This window comes from Oncorhynchus nerka, linkage group LG3, assembly GCF_034236695.1.
Source record: "Oncorhynchus nerka isolate Pitt River linkage group LG3, Oner_Uvic_2.0, whole genome shotgun sequence".
Classification (NCBI taxonomy): Eukaryota; Metazoa; Chordata; class Actinopteri; order Salmoniformes; family Salmonidae; genus Oncorhynchus; species Oncorhynchus nerka.
The window spans coordinates 18,603,387-18,625,743 of NC_088398.1; the positions used below are offsets into that span (position 1 = coordinate 18,603,387).

Consider the following 22,357-nt stretch of genomic DNA (forward strand, 5'->3'; position numbering starts at 1 on the left):
AATTGTCTTCCTTGAGATGAATACTTTACCTAAAACGAGTGTTCTGTATTTAAAAGTACAACATAAAGCGGAACACATGAACTAGGGAGGAATACTTTTGTTGTGACACAAAGGTAAGGGTGAAAGTTGAAGGGTATGTTGTGAACATGGCATCTGGAATTAGTGCAAAGCATGGATTATTAACCACAAAATGTTCGGTGTTTCACTCACTCCAAAGAAATATATGGCCACACGCTATTTGTATTCAACGACCTACCGAAGTAAAATGTATACGAGCTTCAACAAACTCTACTGCAGAATCTCGGCATAACGAAAAATACTGTATCGATATTGTGAGGTAAGTAAGCCAGTTTGCTAGCTAGCTAAATATGGCTAAATGGTATGACTAGCAAGCATCCTTCTAAGCACAAATTGCATGGGCCCCTCTGACTGGCTACATTGTACAGCTAGTTGCATGGTTGGGTTCAATTCCTGTTAATTTAGAAAGTTAACCAAATGCATTTAAATTCCAATTGTTCCTCGTTGAAATGCATTGAAGAGAATTGGAATGTCAGTGCATATACTGAATTGAAATGGAATTGACCCCAACCCTGGCTAGTTATTTGTTTTTGTTACATGTGTTACTGCATCTAATGTTTTCATTGTGAAGAAGTTAGTCCACCAATAGCATTACACTTGACTTGTTTCAAATAATTCCACTGCCTTGTTTCCCCAGGTCTCGGGACTATGACGGTTTTGTGTCCTCCCTGCTTCTCCCTGAGGATGCCCGGCGCTCCTCACTGGCCCTGAGGGCCTTCAATGTCGAGCTGGCTCAGGCAGGTATTCCAGAAAGTTCAGCACTGAGTGCCTTCAGAAAGTATTCATACCCCTTGACTTGTTCCACATTTTGTGTTACAACCTTAATTCAAAATGGATAATTATATATATTTTTTTCCTCACCCATCTGAACACAATACCGCATAATGACAAAGTGAAGACATTTTTGCAAATGTATTTAAATTTAAATACAGAAATATCTCATTTACATAAGTATTCACACCCCTGAGTCAATACTTTGTAGGAGCACCTTTGGCAGCAATTACAACTGTGAGTCTTTCTGGGTAAGTCTCTTAAGAGCGTTGAACACCTGGATTGTGCAACATTGGCCATTTTTTTTTTCAAAATTCTTCACGCTCTGTTAAATTGGTTGTTGATTATTACTAGACAAGTCTTGCCATATATTTTCAAGCAGTTTTAAGTCAAAACTGTAACTCGACACTCAGGAACATTTCACTGTCTTCTTGGTGAGCAACTCCAGTGTAGATTTGACCTTGTGTTTTAGGTTATTTTCCTGCTGAAAGGTGAATTTGTCTTCCACTGTCTGTTGGAAAGCAGACTGATCCAGTTTTTCCTCTAGGAATTTGCCTGTGCTTAGCTCTATGTTTATTTTTATTCCCAAAAACTCCCTAGTCTTTGCCAATGACAAGCAAACCCATAACATGACACAGCCATCACCATGCTTGAAAATAGGAAGAGTGGTACTCATTGGTGTGTTGTGTTGGATATCCCCAAACATAATGCTTTTTATTCAGGACATAAAGTTAATTTCTTTGCCACATTTTTGCAGTTTTACTTATTGCAAACAGGATGCATGTTTTGGAATATGTGTTCTGTACATGCGTCCTTCTTTTCACTCTGTCAATTAGGTTAGTATTGTGGGATAACTACAATGTTGATCCATCCTCCATTTTCTCTTATCACAGCCATTAAACTCTAACTGTTTTAGTCACCATTGGCCTCATGGTGAAATCCCTGAGCAGTTTCCTTCCTTTCCGGCAACTGAGTTAGGAATGATGCCTGTATATTTTTGTTGTTGTTGCCATCTACCAATAGATGCCCTTCTTTGCGAGGCATTGGAAGACCTCCCTGGTCTTTGTGGTTGAATCTTTGTTTGAAATTCACTACTCGACTAAGGGACCTTACAGATAATTGTATGTGTGGGGTACAGAGATGAAGTAGTCATCTGTACTGTGCAATCTGGTTTCCGAGCCGGTCACGGGTGCACCTCAGCCACACTCAAGGTACTAAACGATATCATAACCGCCATCGATAAAAGACAGTACTGTGCAGCCGTCTTCATCGACCTTGCCAAGGCTTTCGACTCTGTCAATCACCATATTCTTATCGGCAGACTCAGTAGCCTCGGTTTTTCGGATGACTGCCTTGCCTGGTTCACAAATTACTTTGCAGACAGAGTTCAGTGTGTCAAATCGGAGGGCATGCTGTCCGGTCCTCTGGCAGTCTCTATGGGGGTGCCACAGGGTTCAATTCTCGGGCCGACTCTTTTCTCTGTATATATCAATGATGTTGCTCTTGCTGCGGGCAATTCCCTGATCCACCTCTACGCAGACGACACCATTCTATATACTTTGGCCCGTCATTGGACACTGTGCTATCTAACCTCCAAATGAGCTTCAATGCCATACAGCACTCCTTCCGTGGCCTCCAACTGCTCTTAAACGCTAGTAAAACCAAATGCATGCTTTTCAACCGATCGCTGCCTGCACCCGCATGCCCGACTAGCATCACCACCCTGGATGGTTCCGACCTTGAATATGTGGACATCTATAAGTACCTAGGTGTCTGGCTAGACTGAAAACTCTCCTTCCAGACTCATATCAAACATCTCCAATCGAAAATCAAATCAAGAGTCGGCTTTCTATTCCGCAACAAAGCCTCCTTCACTCACGCCGCCAAGCTTACCCTAGTAAAACTGACTATCCTACCGATCCTCGACTTCGGCGATGTCATCTACAAAATGGCTTCCAACACTCTACTCAGCAAACTGGATGCAGTCTATCACAGTGCCATCCGTTTTGTCACTAAAGCACCTTATACCACCCACCACTGCGACTTGTATGCTCTAGTCGGCTGGCCCTCGCTACATATTCGTCGCCAGACCCACTGGCTCCAGGTCATCTACAAGTCCATGCTAGGTAAAGCTCCGCCTTATCTCAGTTCACTGGTCACGATGGCAACACCCATCCGTAGCACGCGCTCCAGCAGGTGTATCTCACTGATCATCCCTAAAGCCAACACCTCATTTGGCCGCCTTTTGTTCCAGTACTCTGCTGCCTGTGACTGGAACGAACTGCAAAAATCGCTGAAGTTGGAGACTTTTATCTCCCTCACCAACTTCAAACATTAGCTATCTGAGCAGCTAACCGATCGCTGCAGCTGTACATAGTCTATTGGTAAATAGCCCACCCATTTTCACCTACCTCATTCCCATACTGTTTTTATACTGTTTTTTATTTATTTACTTTTCTGCTCTTTTGCACACCAATATCTCTACCTGTACATGACCATCTGATCATTTATCACTCCAGTGTTAATCTGCAAAATTGTAATTATTCGCCTACCTCCTCATGCCTTTTGCACACATTGTATATAGACTGCCCTTTTTTTTCTACTGTGTTATTGACTTGTTAATTGTTTACTCCATGTGTAACTCTGTGTTGTCTGTTCACACTGCTATGCTTTATCTTGGCCAGGTCGCAGTTGCAAATGAGAACTTGTTCTCAACTAGCCTACCTGGTTAAATAAAGGTGAAATAAAAAAAATAAAAATATTCAAAAATCATGTTAAACACTATTATTGCACACAGATTGAGTCCATGCAACTTATTATGTGACTTGATTATTACATCTTTAATCCTGAATTTATTTTGGCTTGCCATAACAAATGGGTTGAATGCTTATTGACTCAATACATTTCAGGTTGATTTTTTATTAATTTGTAAACATTTAGAAAAGCAATTCCACTTTGACATCATGGGTTATTGTGTATAAGCCAGTGACATAAAAACAAATCTAAATTTAATCCATTTTAAATTCAAGCAGTAACACAAAATGTGTAAAGAGTTGAGGGGTGTGAATACTTTCTGAAGGCACTGTATGAATATGTATATGCATATATTGGAAATGATGATACTATAATCCTCGGGGTGGTCATATGTCCAATACAGAGCTAAGTGTTGATGTTCAGGCATCCTGCTGTTGAAGATAATGCTGTTATGTCTAGAATAATACATCAACTTATAGACCTAGATATGAACAAGGATAACAGTGAGGGAATGGTCTAGTAAAGCAAGGCATTTTTCATGCAAATCTGTATGCCTAACAGTATAAACTTATTCAATGAAGATGTCTTCTGAAAGGAATTGAGAAAAGCCTCGCTTTTTTGTTTCTCTCCAAGGTGAAGGACTCTGTTTCCCAGAAGACCATAGGTCTGATGCGGATGCAGTTCTGGAAGACTACAGTGGAGGAAATCTACAGGGACGACCCCCCAGTGCAGCCTGTCAGTGCAGAACTATGGAGGGTCAGTCTGGAGTAGATATCTTCTGTTTTTATTTTCATGAATACATCTGCAGGCTAACGCAGTCTACAGTATAACGTTTGGACTTTGCATACCATTAAACATAGTATATATCAAATACATTGGAAAAGCTGTTTTAAATATCTTCAAATATCTCCTTTTGCAGGCGGTGAAGAAACACTACCTGACAAAGAGGTGGATGCTTAGAATAATCTCTGAGAGAGTAAGCAAATGTTGCATTTTATGTCATGGATTTGGGTGGGTTCAATTCTAGTTCTGTTTAATTTATTTGAAGTATGTCTCTACTGTTGCCAACAGGAGAAAGACATGGAAGACAGAGCTTATAGAAACCTCCAGGAGTTGGAGGCCTATTCAGAGAATACCCAGTCCTCACTACTGTACCTTCTTCTGGAGAGTTTAGGTGAGCAGGTGTATCTGTGTTTTGTGCTCGACTCCACTGACTGAAGAGTGTACAGCATGTGCATTGCTCTGTTCCCGAGGGGGAAAAAAACATTATTTATATTCACAATTAACTTCCCAGTGTTCAAGTACCTCTTAGAAATGATGAGAATCGTGCTTGCAAATGCAGCACATTTGACTAAATTGAGAAAGATGAGAATTGCAGCCAGCGAATGGAACATTGCCGGGAACTTTGTAATTGTGTCTTGTCTAATGATACCTTGTCCGCCTGGCGTTGCAGAGCTCTTCGTGCATAATTGCACAACGGAAATGCCATCAGAATGAATCAATATAGCCACTGATCTCCTGTAGATTTTTGCTGAAAGGCTGGACAACAGAAACGACCCATTTCCACTCTACATTAAACACATGCTCAATAGATTCCATAGAGCCAAAGAAATGGATGACAATGACTCTGCTCCTTCCCTATTTGGAAGAACCTTGACAGGAACAGTCACATTATACTGTGTGTGTACGGTGCATTCGGAAAGTTTTCAGACCCCTTGACTTTTTCCACATTTTGTTACGTTACAGCCTTGTTTTAAAATGGATTAAATCAAACATTTTCCTCAATCTACACACAATACCCCATAATAACAAAGTGAAAACAGGTTTTTAGAATTGTTTGCTCATTTGTTCAAAATAAAAACAGAAAGTATTCAGACCCTTTGCTATGAGACTTGAAATTGACCTCAGGTGCATCCTGTTTCTAATGATCATCCTTGAGATGTTTCTACAACTTGGTTGGAGTCCACCTGTGGTAAATTCAATTGATTGGACATGATTTGGAAAGGCACACACCTGTCTATAAAAAGGTCCCATAGTTGACAGGGCATGTCAGAGCAAAATCCAGGCCATGAGGTTGAATTAATTCTCTGTAGAGCTCCGAGACATGATTGTGTTGAGGCACAGATCTGGGGGAAGGGTACCAACATATTGCTGCAGCATTGAAGGTCCCCAAGAACACAGTGGCCTCCATCATTCTTAAATGGAAGAAGTTTGGAACCACCAAGACTCTTCCTAGAGCTGGCCGCCTAGCCAAACGGAGCAAATGGAAACGGAGGAGAAGGGCCTTCGTTAGGGAGGTGATCAAGAACCTGATGGTCACTCTGACAGAGCTCCTCTGTGGAAATGGGAGAACCTTCCAGAAGGACAACCATCTCTGCAACACTCCACCAATCAGGCCTTCATGGTAGAGGGGCCAGATAGAAGCCACTCCTCCAGTAAAAGGAACATGACAGCCCGCTTGGACTTTGCCAAAAGGCACCTCAAGTACTCTGACCATGAGAAACAAGATTCTCTTGTCTGATGAAACCAAGGTTGTATTCTTTGGCCTGAATGCCAAGAATCACATCTGGAGGAAACCAGGCACCATCCCTACAGTGAAGCATGGTGGTGGCAGCATCATGTTCTGTGGATGTTTTCAGCAGCAGGAACTGGGAGACTAGTTAGGATTGAGGGAAAGACGGACAGAGCAAAGTACAGAGAGATCCTTTATGAAAACCTGCTCCAGTGTACTCAGGACCTCAGACTGTGGTGAAAGTTCACCTTCCTACAGGACAACGACCCTAAGCACACAGCCGAGACAATGCAGGAGTGGCTTCGGGAGAAGTCTCCGAATGTCCTTGACTAGCCCAGCCAGAGCCCGGACTTGAACCCGATCGAACATCTCTGGAGAGACGCTCCCAATCCAACCTGACAGAGCTTGAGGATCTTCAGAGAAGACTGGGAGAAACTCTCCAAATACAGGTGTGCCAAGCTTGTAGTGTCATACCCAAGAAGATTCGAGGCTGTGATTGGTGCCAAAGGTGCTTCAACAAAGTACTTAGTAAAGGGTCTGAATACTTATGTGCATTTTTTAAAAATATATTTGCAAATATTTCTAAAAACCTGTTTTTGACTTGTCAGTATGGGGTATTGTGTGTAAATTGAGGGGGGAAAAAAACATTTAAATAATTTTATAATAAAGCTGTAACGTAACAAAATGTGAAAAGTCAAGGGGTCTGTAAACTTTCCTGAATGCACTGTATACAAAATAATGATTACTTGAACATGCAGATTGTTTTATGAGAGGAAGACTTAGAAGCTGGTCAAGCTATATTCACTTGAGCGATTAATTAAGTAGCATCATTTCTGCATTTCAAATACCTGCATTTCTGTGACTTGTTCGCATCTTCTCTTGTGGAATGTCATTATTTTGCCCCCCTCTGCCAAGGAACCTGTCACACTTGTTCCAGTCTAATTGACTAGAAGAGATGTCTGACTCAAAGCCTCAACCTATTTCAAGTACAGGGCACTCCGCATGAAAGCATTTCCCAGTTATTAATATCAAATGTGTGTGCTTCATTGTTATAAATTATGTATACAAGAGAACAGTGTCTGCTTAAGGTTTTAGCATGGTCCTAGTCAATCAAAAACTGTAACTAGGTTTCTGAGGTAAACTAGAAGACAAATTCTTCTTGTACCTAGACAGCGCATGTTTAATTCAATAGAGTTTAGTCATTTGTTTTAAAAGTGGTGCAATGATTTAACTTTTTTATTTATTTTTCTGTCTTCCCTGATTCCCTTTGTGTGTGTGTTTGTCCAGGTGTGAAAGATGTACATGCTGATCATGCTGCCAGCCACATTGGTAAGGCCCAGGGGATCGTGACGTGCCTAAGAGCCACGCCCTACCACAGCAGCAGACGCAAAGTCTACCTACCTATGGACATCTGCATGCTGGTGAGTGATCATATCTGCAGCAGAGGTATCAAAATGATGACTTTCCTGCTGGTGATGTTTTGTACAGATGGATGCTACACTGCCATTCCAGACACACACACACACAGGCCTTTGTGACATTATATTCCTGCTAGACTGGTTTGGCATTATCAACACAGTGAGGGAGTGTGTCACTACTCCAAATGAAGTATGCCAGAGGCACAGTTCTAATGAAACACCATGACAAATGCACTGGCTGTAGTTAAAGTCAAATTCTAGCCTTTGTCTGATCCATCTGTCAACAAGGCCTCTGAGCCACAGCTGGAGTGACAGAGGACTGTGTGCAGCTGGTTTATTATGTGACATCAGGAGATGTTTTTACCCCTACTAGTCCAGTGTGTGTGACAATAGTGACCTCTTCAGGTTTATGGAGACCTCCAGGTCATTTGCCGATCACTATTGTTTTGACACCTGGGGTGCTACTGTAACATAAAGGTCTAGTCCTGAGCTCAATTGAAGCTTGCTAAAGCCTGGTGGGTTTTCTCCACTTCCAGTGTCATTAAGGGACAGTGAGTGCTTTGCAATTTTCCAATTATTTTAATCCAGTCATAAGTTCATTGCTCTGGTCGGAAGCGGAAGGGACTGGGGTTTAACTACTTCAGCCTCTGTCCGTGGTGATGTTACATTTATACAGGCTTTGGCAGTGGACCCTCTGTATGTTCGTGTTTTGTTGTTTTGCTCCCATTGCTTGACAACAGCTTCTAGCCTAGCTAATAACTTGCAATTCCAAGCTTCATTTTATTCAAATAGTATTGATGTTACCTGACTTGATTGTTTAGTTTGTCAAGCTAATGTGTGTAGCAGCATGTCTACAGACACCGACCGCCTTGTGCTTTTGGGCAATACAAAATCTCATTGTCCTCATATTATTGTTAAACTAAACTCAGCAAAAAAAGAAACGTCCTCTCACTGTCAACTGTGTTTATTTTCAGCAAACTTAACATGTGTAAATATTTGTATGAACAGAACAAGATTCAACAACTGAGACAAACTGAACAAGTTCCACAGACATGTGACTAACAGAAATGGAATAATGTGTCCCTGAACAAAGGGGGGTCAAAATCAAAAGTAAGTCCGTATCTGGTGTGGAGGTCGACCGATTATGATTTTTCAATGCCGATACCGATTATTGGAGGACCCCCCCCCCAAAAAAGCCGATGCCGATTAAATTTTTGTTTTTTTATATATATATAATAAATAAAATATTATAATATTTGTAATAATGACAATTACAAGGTGACAAGGTAAATCTGTCGTTCTGCCCCTGAACAGGCAGTTAACACACCGTTCCTAGGCCGTCATTGAAAATATGAATGTGTTCTTAACTGACTTGCCTGGTTAAATAAAGGTGTTTTTTTTTTTTTAATCGGCCAAATCGGTGTCCAAAAATACCGATGTCCGATTGTTATGAAAACTTCAAATCGGCCCTAATTAATCGGCCATTCCGATTAATCGGTCGACCTCTAATCTGGTGTGGCCACCAGCTGCATTAAGTACTCCAGTGCATCTCCTCCTCATGGACTGCACCAGATTTGCCAGTTCTTGCTGTGAGATGTTACCCCACTCTTCCACCAAGGCACCTGCAAGTTCCCAGACATTTCTGGGGGGAATGGCCCTAGCCCTCACCCTCTGATCCAACAGGTCCCAGATGTGCTCAATGGGATTGAGATCAGGGCTCTTCGCTGGCAATGGCAGAACACTGACATTCCTGTCTTGCAGGAAATCACTCACAGAAAGAGCAGTATGGCTGGTGCTATTGTCATGCAGGAGGGTCATGTCAGGATGAGCCTGCAAGAAGAGTAGGAGGATGTCTTCCCTGTAATGCACAGCGTTGAGATTGCCTGTAATGACAACAAGCTCAGTCCGATGATGCTGTGACACACCGACCCAGATCATGGCGGACCCTCCACCTCCAAATCGATCCCGCTTCAGAGTACAGGCATCGGTGTAACGCTCATTCCTTCGACGATAAACACGACTCCGAACATCACCCCTGGTGAGACAAAACCGCGACTTGTCAGTGAAGAGCACTTTTTGCCTGGCCTGTCTAGTCCAGTGACTGTGGGTTTGTGCCCATAGACGACTTTGTTGCCGGTGACGTCTGCGGAGGACCTGCCTTTACAACAGGCCTACAAGCCCTCAGTCCAGCCTCTCTCAGCCTATTGCGCACAGTCTGAGCACTGATGGAGGGATTGTGCGTTCCTGGTGTAACTCATGCAGTTGTTGTTGCCATCCTGTACCTGTCCCGCAGGTGTGATGTTTGAATGTACTGATGCTGTGCAGGTGTTACACGTGGTCTGCCACTGTGATCAGCTGTCCGTCCTGTCTCCCTGTAGCGCTGTCTTAGGCGTCTCACAATGCGGACATTGCAATTTATTGCCCTGGCCACATCTGCAGTCCTCAAGCCTTCTTGCAGCATAACTAAGGCACTTTCACGCAGATGAGCAGGGACCCTGGGCATCTTTCTTTGTTGTTTTTCAGAGTCAGTAGAAAGGCCTCTTTAGTGTAACTGTGACCTTAATTGCCTACCGTCTGTAAGCTCTTAGTGTCTTAACGACCGTTCCACGGGTGCTTGTTCATTAATTGTTTATGGTTCATTGAACAAGCATGGGAAACAGTGTTTAAACCCTTTACAATGAAGATCTGTGAAGTTATTTGGATTTTTATGAATTATCTTTGAAAGACAGGATCCTGAAAAGGGGACTTTTCTTTTTTTTTTTTGCTGAGTTTATATCAAACTAAACTCCTTATTTGTGGAATAAGATTACGATTAACCGTTTTATATATATTTTTTGCTGTCAAACTATCCGACTTGTACTCAGTTTCTAAACAACTTCTATCTATCATGGGGTTGACGGCCACAGTGCTGTAAACACCTCAGGGCAGCCTGAGGCCATAACCATTTTTAAAGGAGAGAGAACTGAGACAATCGCTATACATGCCGTGAATAATGAAGATAATTATCGAGAGCTTCACTTTGTTCGCCCCATTAGAGGCCATATGCTATCAGCATGAACAATTGGTTGGCTTGGCTAGAATAGTGGTTTGAAAGAACAAATCTCTCCTGTGTGAATAAGTGGTGTGAACAAAGGTGTGTATCTGTCACCACCAGCACAGAGCCTCCCAGGAGGACTTCATCCGAGGAAGCCGGGAACAGAATGCGAGAGATGTGGTATATGACATTGCCAGCCAAGCCCACGTACACCTACAACACGTACGTAACCTCATGACATTAGGACAGTGTTCCTCCAATGTTATTTGGTGGGCTGTTCTTGCCGAACAGATTTACTGCTTGATTTGATTCAATTACATTTCTACATTTGGAGAGCTCTGATAGTGTATTCTCACGTGGGTTCAGTCGTTTTCTCGAATGGCTACTACAATGCCTTTTTTACCTGTACAACACATATATAATCATTTAACGTTGATGAATACTTATAACTTTGTTTTATTGAGCTTCAAGTTAATTAAGGCTTGTTTGTACACAAAATGAATTTAAAAGAGAAGCTGAAGTAGTCTGAAATTTAGTAGCTACTGGTGTTTTATATGCACGTCCATCTCTGTTAAACGGATTATAGCTTTATTAGCCTGTTAGTCATTTTACTCAGTTTGAACCTTTTTGTCTCCACAGGCCAGATCCTTCAGCAAGAACATACCAGCTTCCGCTTTCCCTGCCTTCCTCCAGACAGTGGGTTGTTGTTATTATTATAAGAATGATTGGGTTATGTTGTGGTCACTGACTGACGTAACATCATGAAAAGGGTCATATTTACTAAAACGTTGACCAAAGACAAGACTGAACTACGGGGCTTCTTTAGTCCTGGCACCAGGGAAGAGACCAGGTCTGCGTGTTAGTTTCTCTTAAGTTCTCTTGTCATTTGTTTTTTAATGAATCCTCCAGTCATGTTCATCTGAACCTAGGTAAGGAGGAGCAGCCATCTTGAATGATCCTTTCTCTTCCTCAGCCACCTCCCAATATCCTCACATGGCTGTATGTCTAGCCTAATCTCCCTCTCATCACAGCACGCTCCCCATCAGGCCAGACACCTTTTACTGCTCCAATTTAAATCGCACCTGACAGACCACCAAGGGACTGCATTATGGGCTCTTACCACTGGCACTCTAAAAAGTAGTCTGATTCCCACAGAGAAGGGGCATGAAAGAGCGCAAGAAAGGAAGGGCAGAACATATTAACCAGAGGCTTGAGAATGAGGCCCAGGTGAAGAATTCGAGATAGACAAATGCCCCGCGTCGTGTGTTATGTTTTGAAGGGTGGATGTCACAACGCTTGAGTGCTCCAACCAGCAGGGGTATGATGGTAATTAGAGAAAGAGAGAGCATTAATCCACTCAATTCTGTGTTCCTCTTTTATCCTCTCCATCCAGGACAATTTCCACAAATATGATGCTCTATTGCTGCTGGTGCTATAACTATGTTCATCTGTTCTGACGCCTTAAAGGCTCTTTCCTCTCAGATGCTGAATCATATCATATGTTTTAGGCCGGCTTTGTGTATCTAGGGCAAAGAGGAAGCACATTCCTGAGCCCTGAGATGACGCTCACGCTAGCTTCCACATGTAGAGAATAAAGACTGACAGACACATTCTGTTTCCCTCTCTCTGGCTGCTGTTCTAGGTGGTGCTGGAGGACTACCTTCAAAGGGTGCGGCGGGTAGACTTTGATGTGTTCCATCCCAGCCTACAGAAAAGAAACCCACTGATCCCCATCCAGCTCTATTTCCGCTCCTGGAAGAAGACCTATTGACCTACATGGTGGGACCTTATCGTTTGCCCTATTGTAATTTATACTAGATTTTAACATCCGATTTCCCAAAGTCCCGCTCTCGTATGTTGGTTTCTAAGTAGACCTATCTACAACAGTGGATTTCAAGAGACTCTTCCATCTATGACGTCAGCACTCCCCAGAAAAGGATTCTGATTTAAAACATGCCTCTGCCATCTAAACCAGTTCACCTGTGTTATTCCCTGTTGTAGACTAGACAGCTGAGGACCACCGACAGAGATTATTGCAAAGCAATAACTACAGTACTGGAGACTGAACTGCTGCCCTGATATATTTAATATTTTCAGTAATAAGTCGTGTTGCCATGTTGATGGTCTAAGTGTTTTCTCTTCTTTTTAAAGCTCTGAAATAAAGATGTCACAACCATAATAACAGTTATGTATATCATTGTGAATTATGATGACATTTAAGAAAATATAGAGCTTTTTACTTGACTTAAGTGTGAATATCGCTGTCCATATTTGCGGCACAAATTCACAACATAGCTTTTACCAGCACAAAATGATATGGTACTGTTGCTCCTGATAACCATTTACAGCCAAAGTAGGATGCAAGTGTATAATTAGCATAGTGCTTAGTTTACCAGAGAATGTCCGCCTCCAGTTGATTGTTTTGATCTGGACCAGATGCCAGGTTGTGGAGTTAAACAGTTCAAAATGGCCCTTTTCTTTTCATGTACTTATTTGGTTTTATTCTTCAAAACCAGGAAATGCTAAGGCTTCACCTTAAAGATTGTCACAGAGAGGGCCAGGTCATTCACCCAGGTTAGTTTGATTATTTGATTTATTATAGTATGTATTTTCCTCCCTGTTATGAATCCTTACAGTCAGTGTGTTCCAGACCCTGATGATGCCCTCTTCAGACTAGGCTACCCTAGCTCTTCTGCCCTTAACAGAAGGGAAAGTCCTCCCATCCCACTTTTTCTGCCTGTTCTCAATGTTTCAAAGAGCTGTAGCCTTCCAACGATTCATTGGGTTTTTTGTTCCCAAGCAACCCTCTGTGCTACTTCTGTCCGCTTAAGGCTGGTTCTTATACATGCAAATACCTGTGGCCATTCGTTAGATTGCCATGGTAGGATGAAACATCAATCTTGATGCAGTCAATGGATAAAATGAAGTTGGTATCATTCACTTGAAGCAACCCAGTGAAGTTCTGGACAAGTGCCATGTTTTGATGAGAAGTGCCTTGTACTTCTAACGGGAGAGACAGTGAGAGGGCAAACGCGACTAGAAGAGAGACATCCAGGACCAAAGGATATTTGATAGGTTGGTTTAAACCTTCACCAAAGATGAGCGAGCATCGTCACAATTTATGTATGTTTTTCGTCGCCAAGCCTGTGATGGCCAAAATACAAACATGCACACAGGCAGGACTCATATCAAAAACCTTTTATTTTGAACCAAGATACCAGTGTGTGATGGCCAGTCAGTTCTCTATAGTACTGTCTCTTTCGGAGAGAGAACACTTTGGTCTCATCCAATTGAAGATTCTCCCCACTGGGCACAGACGTCTGTTCCACATGGGTTCAGCGTCATTTCGTTGAAATTATGTGGAAACGTTTATTCAACCAGTGTGTGTGCCCAGTGGGTCAGAATTAAACCAACTTGATTGTCGCCTCGCTGTTTGACTTCCTGCATTGTGCCGATGTGTCCTGTTAAACAGTTTGTTTAATAATGTAGGAATGATGACTTTGTTGTAAAGGAAGTGACTTTTAGTCTGAAGGGTGACCTATAATATGCTTAGGAAAGATGTTTCTTCCAGTAGATGCCACTTTTCTTGTCTAACTAAGTATTGCTAGAATGTCAGTGGGATGGTTCAAGGCTAACTGAACTGTGTGAACCTAGAACGATTGGTGTAGTGGCACTGCTGCTGGTACAAAGCACCTGGTCCTGTTCTACTTCAGAGGAGAGAACCAGGTATGAGTTACCAAGTCCCCAACTAGAATGCTAATGATCAAGCGTCATTAATTGGTCGCATTATGGTCTGTTGCTATGGAAACCTGCTCATCTTTCCAAGACTGATAAATTGTGTCAACGATGTTAATTGTTATTCTAAGTCAAATAGGCACACTAATCCAAGAGATGTTGACCTGTGGTCTAGAGGTACAATTTAAATGCATCAACATGATGCCAATTTTACCTTTATATAACCATTTAGTGTCTAGATGCAGAATTGCATTTGACGGGATTGTCAAACTAAATTAACTGCTGTGATGCATAACATATTTCGATTCAATTAAAATTGTGTGCTGAACCCTAAGGGACTTGACAAAGTTCCCTGTCTAGTCAAAAGCCTACTAATTCCATATTGCAGGAAATATAGGTCCATCCAAGCTCTCGATCCATTCCGTAATGAACAAAAATATAAATGCAACATGCAACAATTAAAATTGTTTTACTGAGTTACAGTTCATAAATTCATTAGACCCTAATCTATGGATTTTAGATGACTGGGAATACATATGCATCGGTTGGTCACAGATACTTTTTATTTTTTACGGTATCTGTTGTGACTACCATTTGCCATTTCTCTTGATGTCTGTATCCTACTGACTGGTGTTTCTTTTATTTAAGACACTTAGTATGCAATTCTGATCAAATCTGGGTAAAAGATTGAAGGGAATGTGAGTTCTTGTCCAGTACATTTAGTAATTGCTTGCTTTTCTAAAGTCTACCAACCTTGCCAGCAGGCATGCCAGCCAAGATACAGGTAACTGCCAAAATAATGGAAACACTTGAATAAATGAGTTACAATATATATTGAAAGCAGGTGCTTCCACATGTGTGGTTCCTGAGTTAATTAAGCAATTAACATCCCATCATGCTTAGTGTCATGCATAAAAATGCTGGGCAGGCCATTATTTTGGCTACCATGGCTCTGTACCCATAGGATGACAATGCCTCGATCCACAGGGCACAAATGGTCACTGAATGGTTTGATGAGCATGAAAACAATGTAAACCATATGCCATTGTGGTCTCAGTCACCAGATCTCAACCCAATTAAACACTTAAGGGATATTCTGGAGCAGCGTCTGAGACAGCGTTTTCCACCACCATCAACAAAACACCAAATTATGTAATTTCTCGTGGAAGAATGGTGTCGCATTCCTCCAATAAAGTTCCAGACACTTCTAGAATCTATGCCAAAGTGCACTGAAGCTGTTCTGGTGGCCCAACACCCTATTAAAACACTTTGTTAGTGTTTCCTTTATTTTGTCAGTTATCTGTAGTTGGACAAGCTAGCTACTGTAACTTGATTGATAGCCTGAAATGGCTTCTTGGTAGCTAGTTATGAGGTTGGCAGATGGCTTTAGCTAGCCCAAAATGGAAACCTAACTTCATAAAATGCTAGGTAGCTAGTAGTATTACAGAAAAACAACACTTACATATTTTTTTTTTTGAAACAGGACAAATGTGAGGTACCCCTGTGCCCCTTATGGGCATGACACCTCTGTATATGAACATTATGCCCAGTCACACCCAGAAACATAGTGGTGGGTGGTGGGTGAGTAGGGAGGCTCCTAATGCTTACCAACTTGAAAAGATGCACAATGGCTTCTGCCCTGTGTGTGTGCGTGTGGGGGCAGACTGGTTAACTAATTGGAATTTTCATGACGGATCCAGAGTCATGCTAGATACGTTCATGCCAACTTCAGATTGAAGACCTTTTTACTGCCACATTCCCTCAGCGGGGTTGCATAATGAGACAAGAGAGGGGAAATCATCAGAGAAGAGTATGCTGGGAATAGATCATGGAATGAACTGAGTTTATATTTTCTCTCGTCAAGTCCACTATCCACATTTTAGCCTTTGAAATTGCTAGCAGGTAGAGATAATGAACATATCACCCATACCAGTCACAGGAGTTGTTGCTTCAAGCAGGTCCAAATAAACTGCATACTCAGGCCCTGGACATGTTTTAAACTGCGTTCATGTAAACATCTGGTCTCCTTCTGTAAATAGTATTTTGATGAATACATGAACCCTATGTTATGTAGCATAAGAATTATATTTCTGATCCTGCTGGACACACTGTTCCGGGTTTCGATTCAATAAGCCCTTCGGTTTTTATGGAGATTACAAAATGTATCTCTGGGAAGTACTTAATACTCCCTGGTTGCCCCACAATAGATGTTTACTGAGGAGCTGTAAAGAACTAACTCTTAATCCACCTGAAAAGCCCTCCCACATGCACAGAAAAAAACACTACAATCCTTTTAGCCATAGATTTGATGTACTTCTTAAAGCAACTTCTCTTCTTCTATTATTTTCCATGGCAACCTACTGTAGATGTTATTCTATGTTATTACTGTGATGTTACATAAGAACCTCAGGGGTTGTATGGGTTTATTCAGAGAACTTGGGAATTTCATGAAGTTCTACTGTTACGTGGTTTACTGGTTGGAAACACTTGGTTAACATTATGGACTTGATGTAGCCTACAAGATAGAAATGACAATCACAACAACCGTCTGCTGAATATACTGTAAGTAACGCTGAAGGAGACTGCATGCTAAATCAAACGCGTCAAAAAAAGCGGCAACCGAATCAGTATCATTAAAATGTCATAACTTGCTGAGAAAGACAGAAACATCAACTTACACCCTTTAGTCATGGCATCTTGCTTCTCAGATGTTCATATCTAGAGGCAATTACGTTAGTAAATAGAGAGAAACAGTGGAACATATAATACATTGTTTTTTTTAGAAGCACTGGACACATACATCAAGTCCCTTGAAATGCTAACAGTGTTTTGTCATTTAGGAGTGTCAAATGAAGAAATGGAAATACCCTATGACTGGATGTGCTGCTTTCATTTGCTCTGAGGTTATGAGTGTAATGAAAATGGATCTGCGTTCTGATTATTTATTTTTGTCACCCAGTAAGCCTACTTTTCACATAATTGTTGTCCAAGTGAACTTCACCCCATAGTGACACTGTATGTGATAGGCTGTGAAAGTGCTTGACAGGAAGCTCAATTTATCTTTTTGAACTGTTACCCTTTTTAGCTCGTGTGAATAATGTAGAAGCCTGCTATGGCATGCTATAATCACTTTATGGCCTGCTATAATCACTTTATGGCCTGCTATAATCACTTTAGAGGCTACTTCTTGATAACCAATTTGTTCTTATTTTTCCAGTATCAACATGAAGCTCATCGTGGTTAGGCTAGTTAGCTAGGCTAGTTATAGCCATGGATAATGAAGGAAGAGTGGGAAAACAAAATAATGACATGAGAGAGGGAAGACAAATGCCTTTGGACTCTCTTAGATTAAGGTCAATCGTATTCACTCAGCTGAAGAAATGACAATTCTTCCCATCATTTGTTTTGCACTTTACATTTTAAAAGCTTTTATTGAAATGAAGTAAACATGAGCATTTTCATGTAAACAACAAAAGCAATAATGCCAGAAGTCTGAGGTATTGTCAGCGCCATGTTGCCTGTTAGCTACTGAGGGACCCATAATCATAGGTTATTTCCATAGAACTATTGTGTCTTTCTAAAGAGGATTGTAGGTAACTTCAATGTGTGTGCGTATGTGTGTGAGAAAGAGAGCATGTGTGCATGTATTGCAGTGCAGTCACTCTCTCTCTCTCCCTCTCTCTGTGGTGATGTACAAATGTCAACCTCACCATGTGTATGTACATGTATTGCAGTCTCTCTCCTTCTCTCTTTGTCAACTTCACCATTGGTCCAGATGCCTTAGTAACATTGTAATTATGAGAAGAAAGAGGATATATACAGTATACTGAAAAAAATATATATACGCAACATGCAACGATTTCAATGATTTCAATGATTTTACCTAGTTGAAGTTCAAATAAGGAAATCTGTCAAATTTAAATAAATATATTTGGCCCTAATCTATAGATTTCAAATGACTGGGCAGGGGCGCAGCCATGGCCACTGGGGAGCCAAGCCCAGCCAATCAGAATGAGTTTTTCACCACAAAAGGACTTTATTACAGACAGAAATACTCTTCAGTTTCATCAGCTGTCCGGATGGCTGGTCTCAGACGATCCCGCAGGTGAAGAAGCCAGATGTGGAGGTTCTGAGCTGGCGTGGTTATACGTGATCAGCGGATGTGAGGACGACTGGACGTACTGCCAAATTCTCTAAAATAACGTTGTAACCAAAAATATAAATGCAACATGTAAAGTTGTAAAGTGTTGTTCCCATGTTTCATGAGGTGAAATAAAAGATCCTAGACATAGAGAAATTAACATTAAATTATCTAGCAACGGCTCTGGTGGACATTACTGCAGTCAGCATAGCCAATAGCACGCTCCCTCAAAACTTGAGACACCTGCGGCGTTGTGTTGTGTGACAAAACTGCACATTTTAGAGTGGCCTTTTATTGTGACTTTCTTCCTTACTCCAGGTGTAGTACAAACAATTAATAAATAACCTGTCTTTGTTTACAATGTGTCTAAAGAGAGGGGAAGCTGACACACTCCAAATAACCTAAACTTTCCTTACAATAGCTATTATTCACATTTGCAGTTGTTTTTCTTTTAAATTAGCTAACAGTGGTGATGATGTTTTCAAGATGATGATCCTTAGTTTTTGCCACAAATGGGAAGACGGACAACAAAATCTCTGCTATCGCCACCTTGTCTATTTTGCTATTCGGGGGTCTAGAAACATATATAGGGAGGGAAAGTACGGCCCGCGGGCTTTATCTGGCCCGCCGGCCACTTCAATCCGGCCCACGAGACATTAAAATATATATATATAATTTTCTTTTGACCCTTTTTTACAGTCTTGTCCCATTGCTGCAACTCTATGGTTGAGAGCCGTGCGTGCTCCGAAACACGACCATGCCAAGCCGCACTGCTTCTTGACACAATGCCTGCTTAACCCGAAAGCCAGCCGCAGCAATGTGTTGGAGGAAACACTGTACACCTGGCGACCATGTCAGTGTGCATGCCAGCCACAGGAGTCGCAAGAGCGGCATGGGACAAGGAAATCTTAACCTTCCAAACCCTCCAAACCTTCCAAACCCTCTCCTAGCCTGGATGACGCTAGGCCAACCGTGTGCAGCAAATCAATTTGCGGGCATCCCGAGTAGTGCAGCGGTCTAAGGCATCACTACAGACCCGGGTGCGATCCCAGGCTGTGCCACAGCTGGCCGTGACTGGGAGGCCAGCTGTGGCACAGCCTGGGATCGCACCCGGGTCTGTAGTGATGCCTTAGACCGCTGCATTACTCGGGATGCCCGCAAATTGATTTGAACAAACAATTGATCCCCCCAAAAATGCATCCCTCCTTTGATTTTCAAAATCCCGACGTGGCCTTCGAGCCAAAAAGTTTCCCCATGCACCCCTGTGCTAGAGCGTCGTGTTATAAATGGCGCGCGTTTCTCCCCAAAAACAGTTTCCACCCAAGCGCACGCTCCTAGATCTATGAAGTGAAATGAGGAGACCTTTAAACGCACAGCTGGCGCACTAGTGGGGGGCGACGAGCATTTTAAATTGCGCGATAGCTCTCATGTGAATGGTCAGCCGCCGCGACAAAGAGTGTCAAGCGCAAGCCTGGATATCAGAGAAGAAACTCATGACTGCAGCTCCGCCGAGCCATAATCCTCAAAACGAAATTAAAGACAGGTTTACAAAAATCCCAAATCTGCTCAAGATTACCACTGACAACGTTTGAATATTTTCTCCCTGTGCGTGCGTGCGCGTGTGGGTGTCCGCGTAATCAGAGTGACAATGATGACACTTCGGCTTGCCTATAGGTCACCTACAACAGGACAGACGCATTACACATCTTCACCATCATCGTATTCATTCATTTTAGGCTACCATTTTAATATCCAACTATTATAATGGCTGCACAAAACAAATTCATATGCTGCCATGTTCTTGCTAATGGTGAGATTGACCCTCTGCTCCCTCACACGCTGCTCTACCCCAAGGTAGCCTATCAGAATGAGGTGAGGTGTAGCTCCCGTTTGTGATTATGGTGTTAATAGAAAGTGCAACTTCCACCCATCTGAACAGGCTCCTTAAATTGTATTTGTAACAAAAAATACATTTATTTTTAATAGTCAGAGAACACGTGTCAATAATACCACATATTTGAGCAAGTGTAGTACACACAGTTTACACGCGTCAAGTATAGCTGATAAAACAATCATTTCACAAAATGGCTAAGTGTGCGCTGAACATGACATACCCTAAGACACAGCTGCTATACCATCATATTGGAAACGTGTTATGCTTTTATGATGTCATTTGATTTTTTTTATTGTTGGACATAAAAGACTGTAAAAACACCAGCAAGCAGCTCCAAGTGATTTTCATTTTTGGAATCTGTTCCAAAGTATTCAAAAACAAATCTGAGAGATATACACCGAGTAGGAAAAACATTAAGAACACCTCATTCCATGACATAGACAGACCAGGTAAATCTAGGTGAAAGCTATGATAGCTTATTGATGTCACTGTATTAAATCCACTTCAAATCAGTGTATATGAAGGGGAAGGGACTAGTTAAATAAGGATTTTTAAGCCTTGAGACAATTGAGACATGGATTGTCTATGTGTGCCATTCAGAGGGTGAAAGGACAAGACAACAAATGTAAGTGCCTTTGAACGGGTTATGGTAGTAGGTGCCAGGCGTACCGGTTTATTTTATTATGTTTAATTAACCATACGTTCAAGAAAAAATCTGCCTGCGGCTGAACCTAGTTGATGATCACTGCCCGAACATGTGTGTGCGTAAAGCATCGATCACAGAGATACCATAACCTAGCATTTCTCTGTAGGCTGCTTTTCTTTCGTTATTACATTGTGTTTGGTACCTTTATCATAAGTCCGTCATATCGACATGTACAAATATGTCAAAATAAAATTAAGACAAAATGTCCACAGTTTTTGAGGTATTGGTGACATTATTGATTTGGGAAGGAATCAAAAGCTTGTGCGCGCGCAGCCTAAACTTCTGGTCTCTCACGCTGTATATTATAACATTCCAACAGCTATTCGTAGTCAGTATCCAAAAAGCAAAAAGCGAAAAGTTGCACCATTCGTTTCCAAGAACATTTCCCACGACAAAGACAGCAATGGGGGTGAAGGATGCTGTAAAAGCCAGCGTTAATGTCCCTATTGTTTTGGCAGCCTTGATATCTGAGAAAGTGGGTCTGGAGCCGCTTTGGCATTCGCTTTCAGCCAGATGTTTTCTCTGCTTTGAGTTCTGGCGTATGCTAGACAATGAAATTATATTTATCACCACGGTTCCACCAAGGAGTGTGAAATCAAACGCGGGAAAGAGCAGGAGAATGTTCCATGCCTGGGAAGGAAACGTGTCGATGGTGCCTAGTGCGTAATTGCACATTCTACTACAAAGGTTATATTCGAGGGCAATTTCATTGCTGAAAATCATCGGAGACACTGCCAGAAAGAAACTTCCCACCCATGAGAAGAGTATGAGGATAGTGGTCCGTTTGCGCGTAATGACTGATTCTTTGTGCAACGGTCTCAAAACCGCGATGCTCCGTTCGATAGTAAGGAAAAATATAGTCGTAATGGATACAAAGGTGCAGCCAGCGAAAATGGGGCCAATTAAATTGCACGGGTGAAAAGCCGTTGCTTGTGAATTGTTCACGATCCATTCTGGCGCGGAGTTGTTCAACATAAGCGACACCTCTGCGTAAACGGAGACTGGCACCACACATATCCCTACCGCCAAGTCAGCCACCGCTAGCGACGTTTTCAGATATCCCTGGGGCGTATGAAAGTGCTTAGTCCCGCACAGTACGGCTAAAGTCACCGAATTGCCGAACAAGATAGCAAAAATCAAGATAACCATAAAAACGACCATCAAAATCTTGTTGGTCAGAGCACAGTAACACAGAGTACAGTTTGTCGGCTCAGTTCCCTCCGGCAGCATGATTGGTCTATATGAGAAACAGACCGTGAGCTGAAGTTACTTTAATAATGATGACTATCCTCCTCTTCAACTGTATGTTACAGC

At 42.0% G+C, this 22,357-nt stretch overlaps 2 protein-coding genes across 4 annotated transcripts; one reads left to right on the forward strand and one right to left on the reverse strand.

Annotated features, from left to right (window-relative positions):
* The first annotated feature begins 119 nt into the window (after positions 1–119).
* Positions 120–12,751, forward strand: LOC115103448 (NADH dehydrogenase (ubiquinone) complex I, assembly factor 6-like). Of its 3 annotated transcripts, XM_029624315.2 has the most exons (9): positions 120–337; positions 716–815; positions 4,237–4,359; positions 4,523–4,579; positions 4,675–4,777; positions 7,403–7,536; positions 10,688–10,789; positions 11,207–11,263; positions 12,210–12,751. In XM_029624315.2, exons 1-9 carry the CDS (start codon positions 147–149, stop codon positions 12,336–12,338), a joined length of 996 nt encoding a protein of 331 aa, XP_029480175.1. In that variant the 5' UTR covers positions 120–146; the 3' UTR covers positions 12,339–12,751. The 3 variants fall into 3 exon arrangements, with proteins under 3 accessions (XP_029480175.1, XP_064865234.1, XP_029480176.1); XM_065009162.1 differs by lacking the exon at positions 120–337; XM_029624316.2 differs by lacking the exon at positions 120–337 and having other exon boundaries at positions 718–819.
* Positions 12,752–21,235: 8,484 nt separating this feature from the next.
* On the reverse strand, positions 21,236–22,357 carry LOC135562990 (beta-2 adrenergic receptor-like). The gene has a single exon (XM_065005544.1). The coding sequence runs from the start codon at positions 22,271–22,273 to the stop codon at positions 21,236–21,238; it is 1,038 nt and encodes a 345-aa protein (XP_064861616.1). The 5' UTR covers positions 22,274–22,357.

Bases quoted from the DNA above. Each gene is read 5' to 3' on its own strand.
- LOC115103448 (XM_029624315.2), top strand. From the start codon at position 147: ATGGCATCTGGAATTAGTGCAAAGCATGGATTATTAACCACAAAATGT. The intron at 4,580-4,674 runs GTAAGCAAATGT...TGTTGCCAACAG, and splicing joins TTAGAATAATCTCTGAGAGA to GAGAAAGACATGGAAGACAG. The intron at 10,790-11,206 runs GTACGTAACCTC...TTGTCTCCACAG, and splicing joins CCCACGTACACCTACAACAC to GCCAGATCCTTCAGCAAGAA.
- LOC135562990 (XM_065005544.1), bottom strand. From the start codon at position 22,273: ATGCTGCCGGAGGGAACTGAGCCGACAAACTGTACTCTGTGTTACTGT.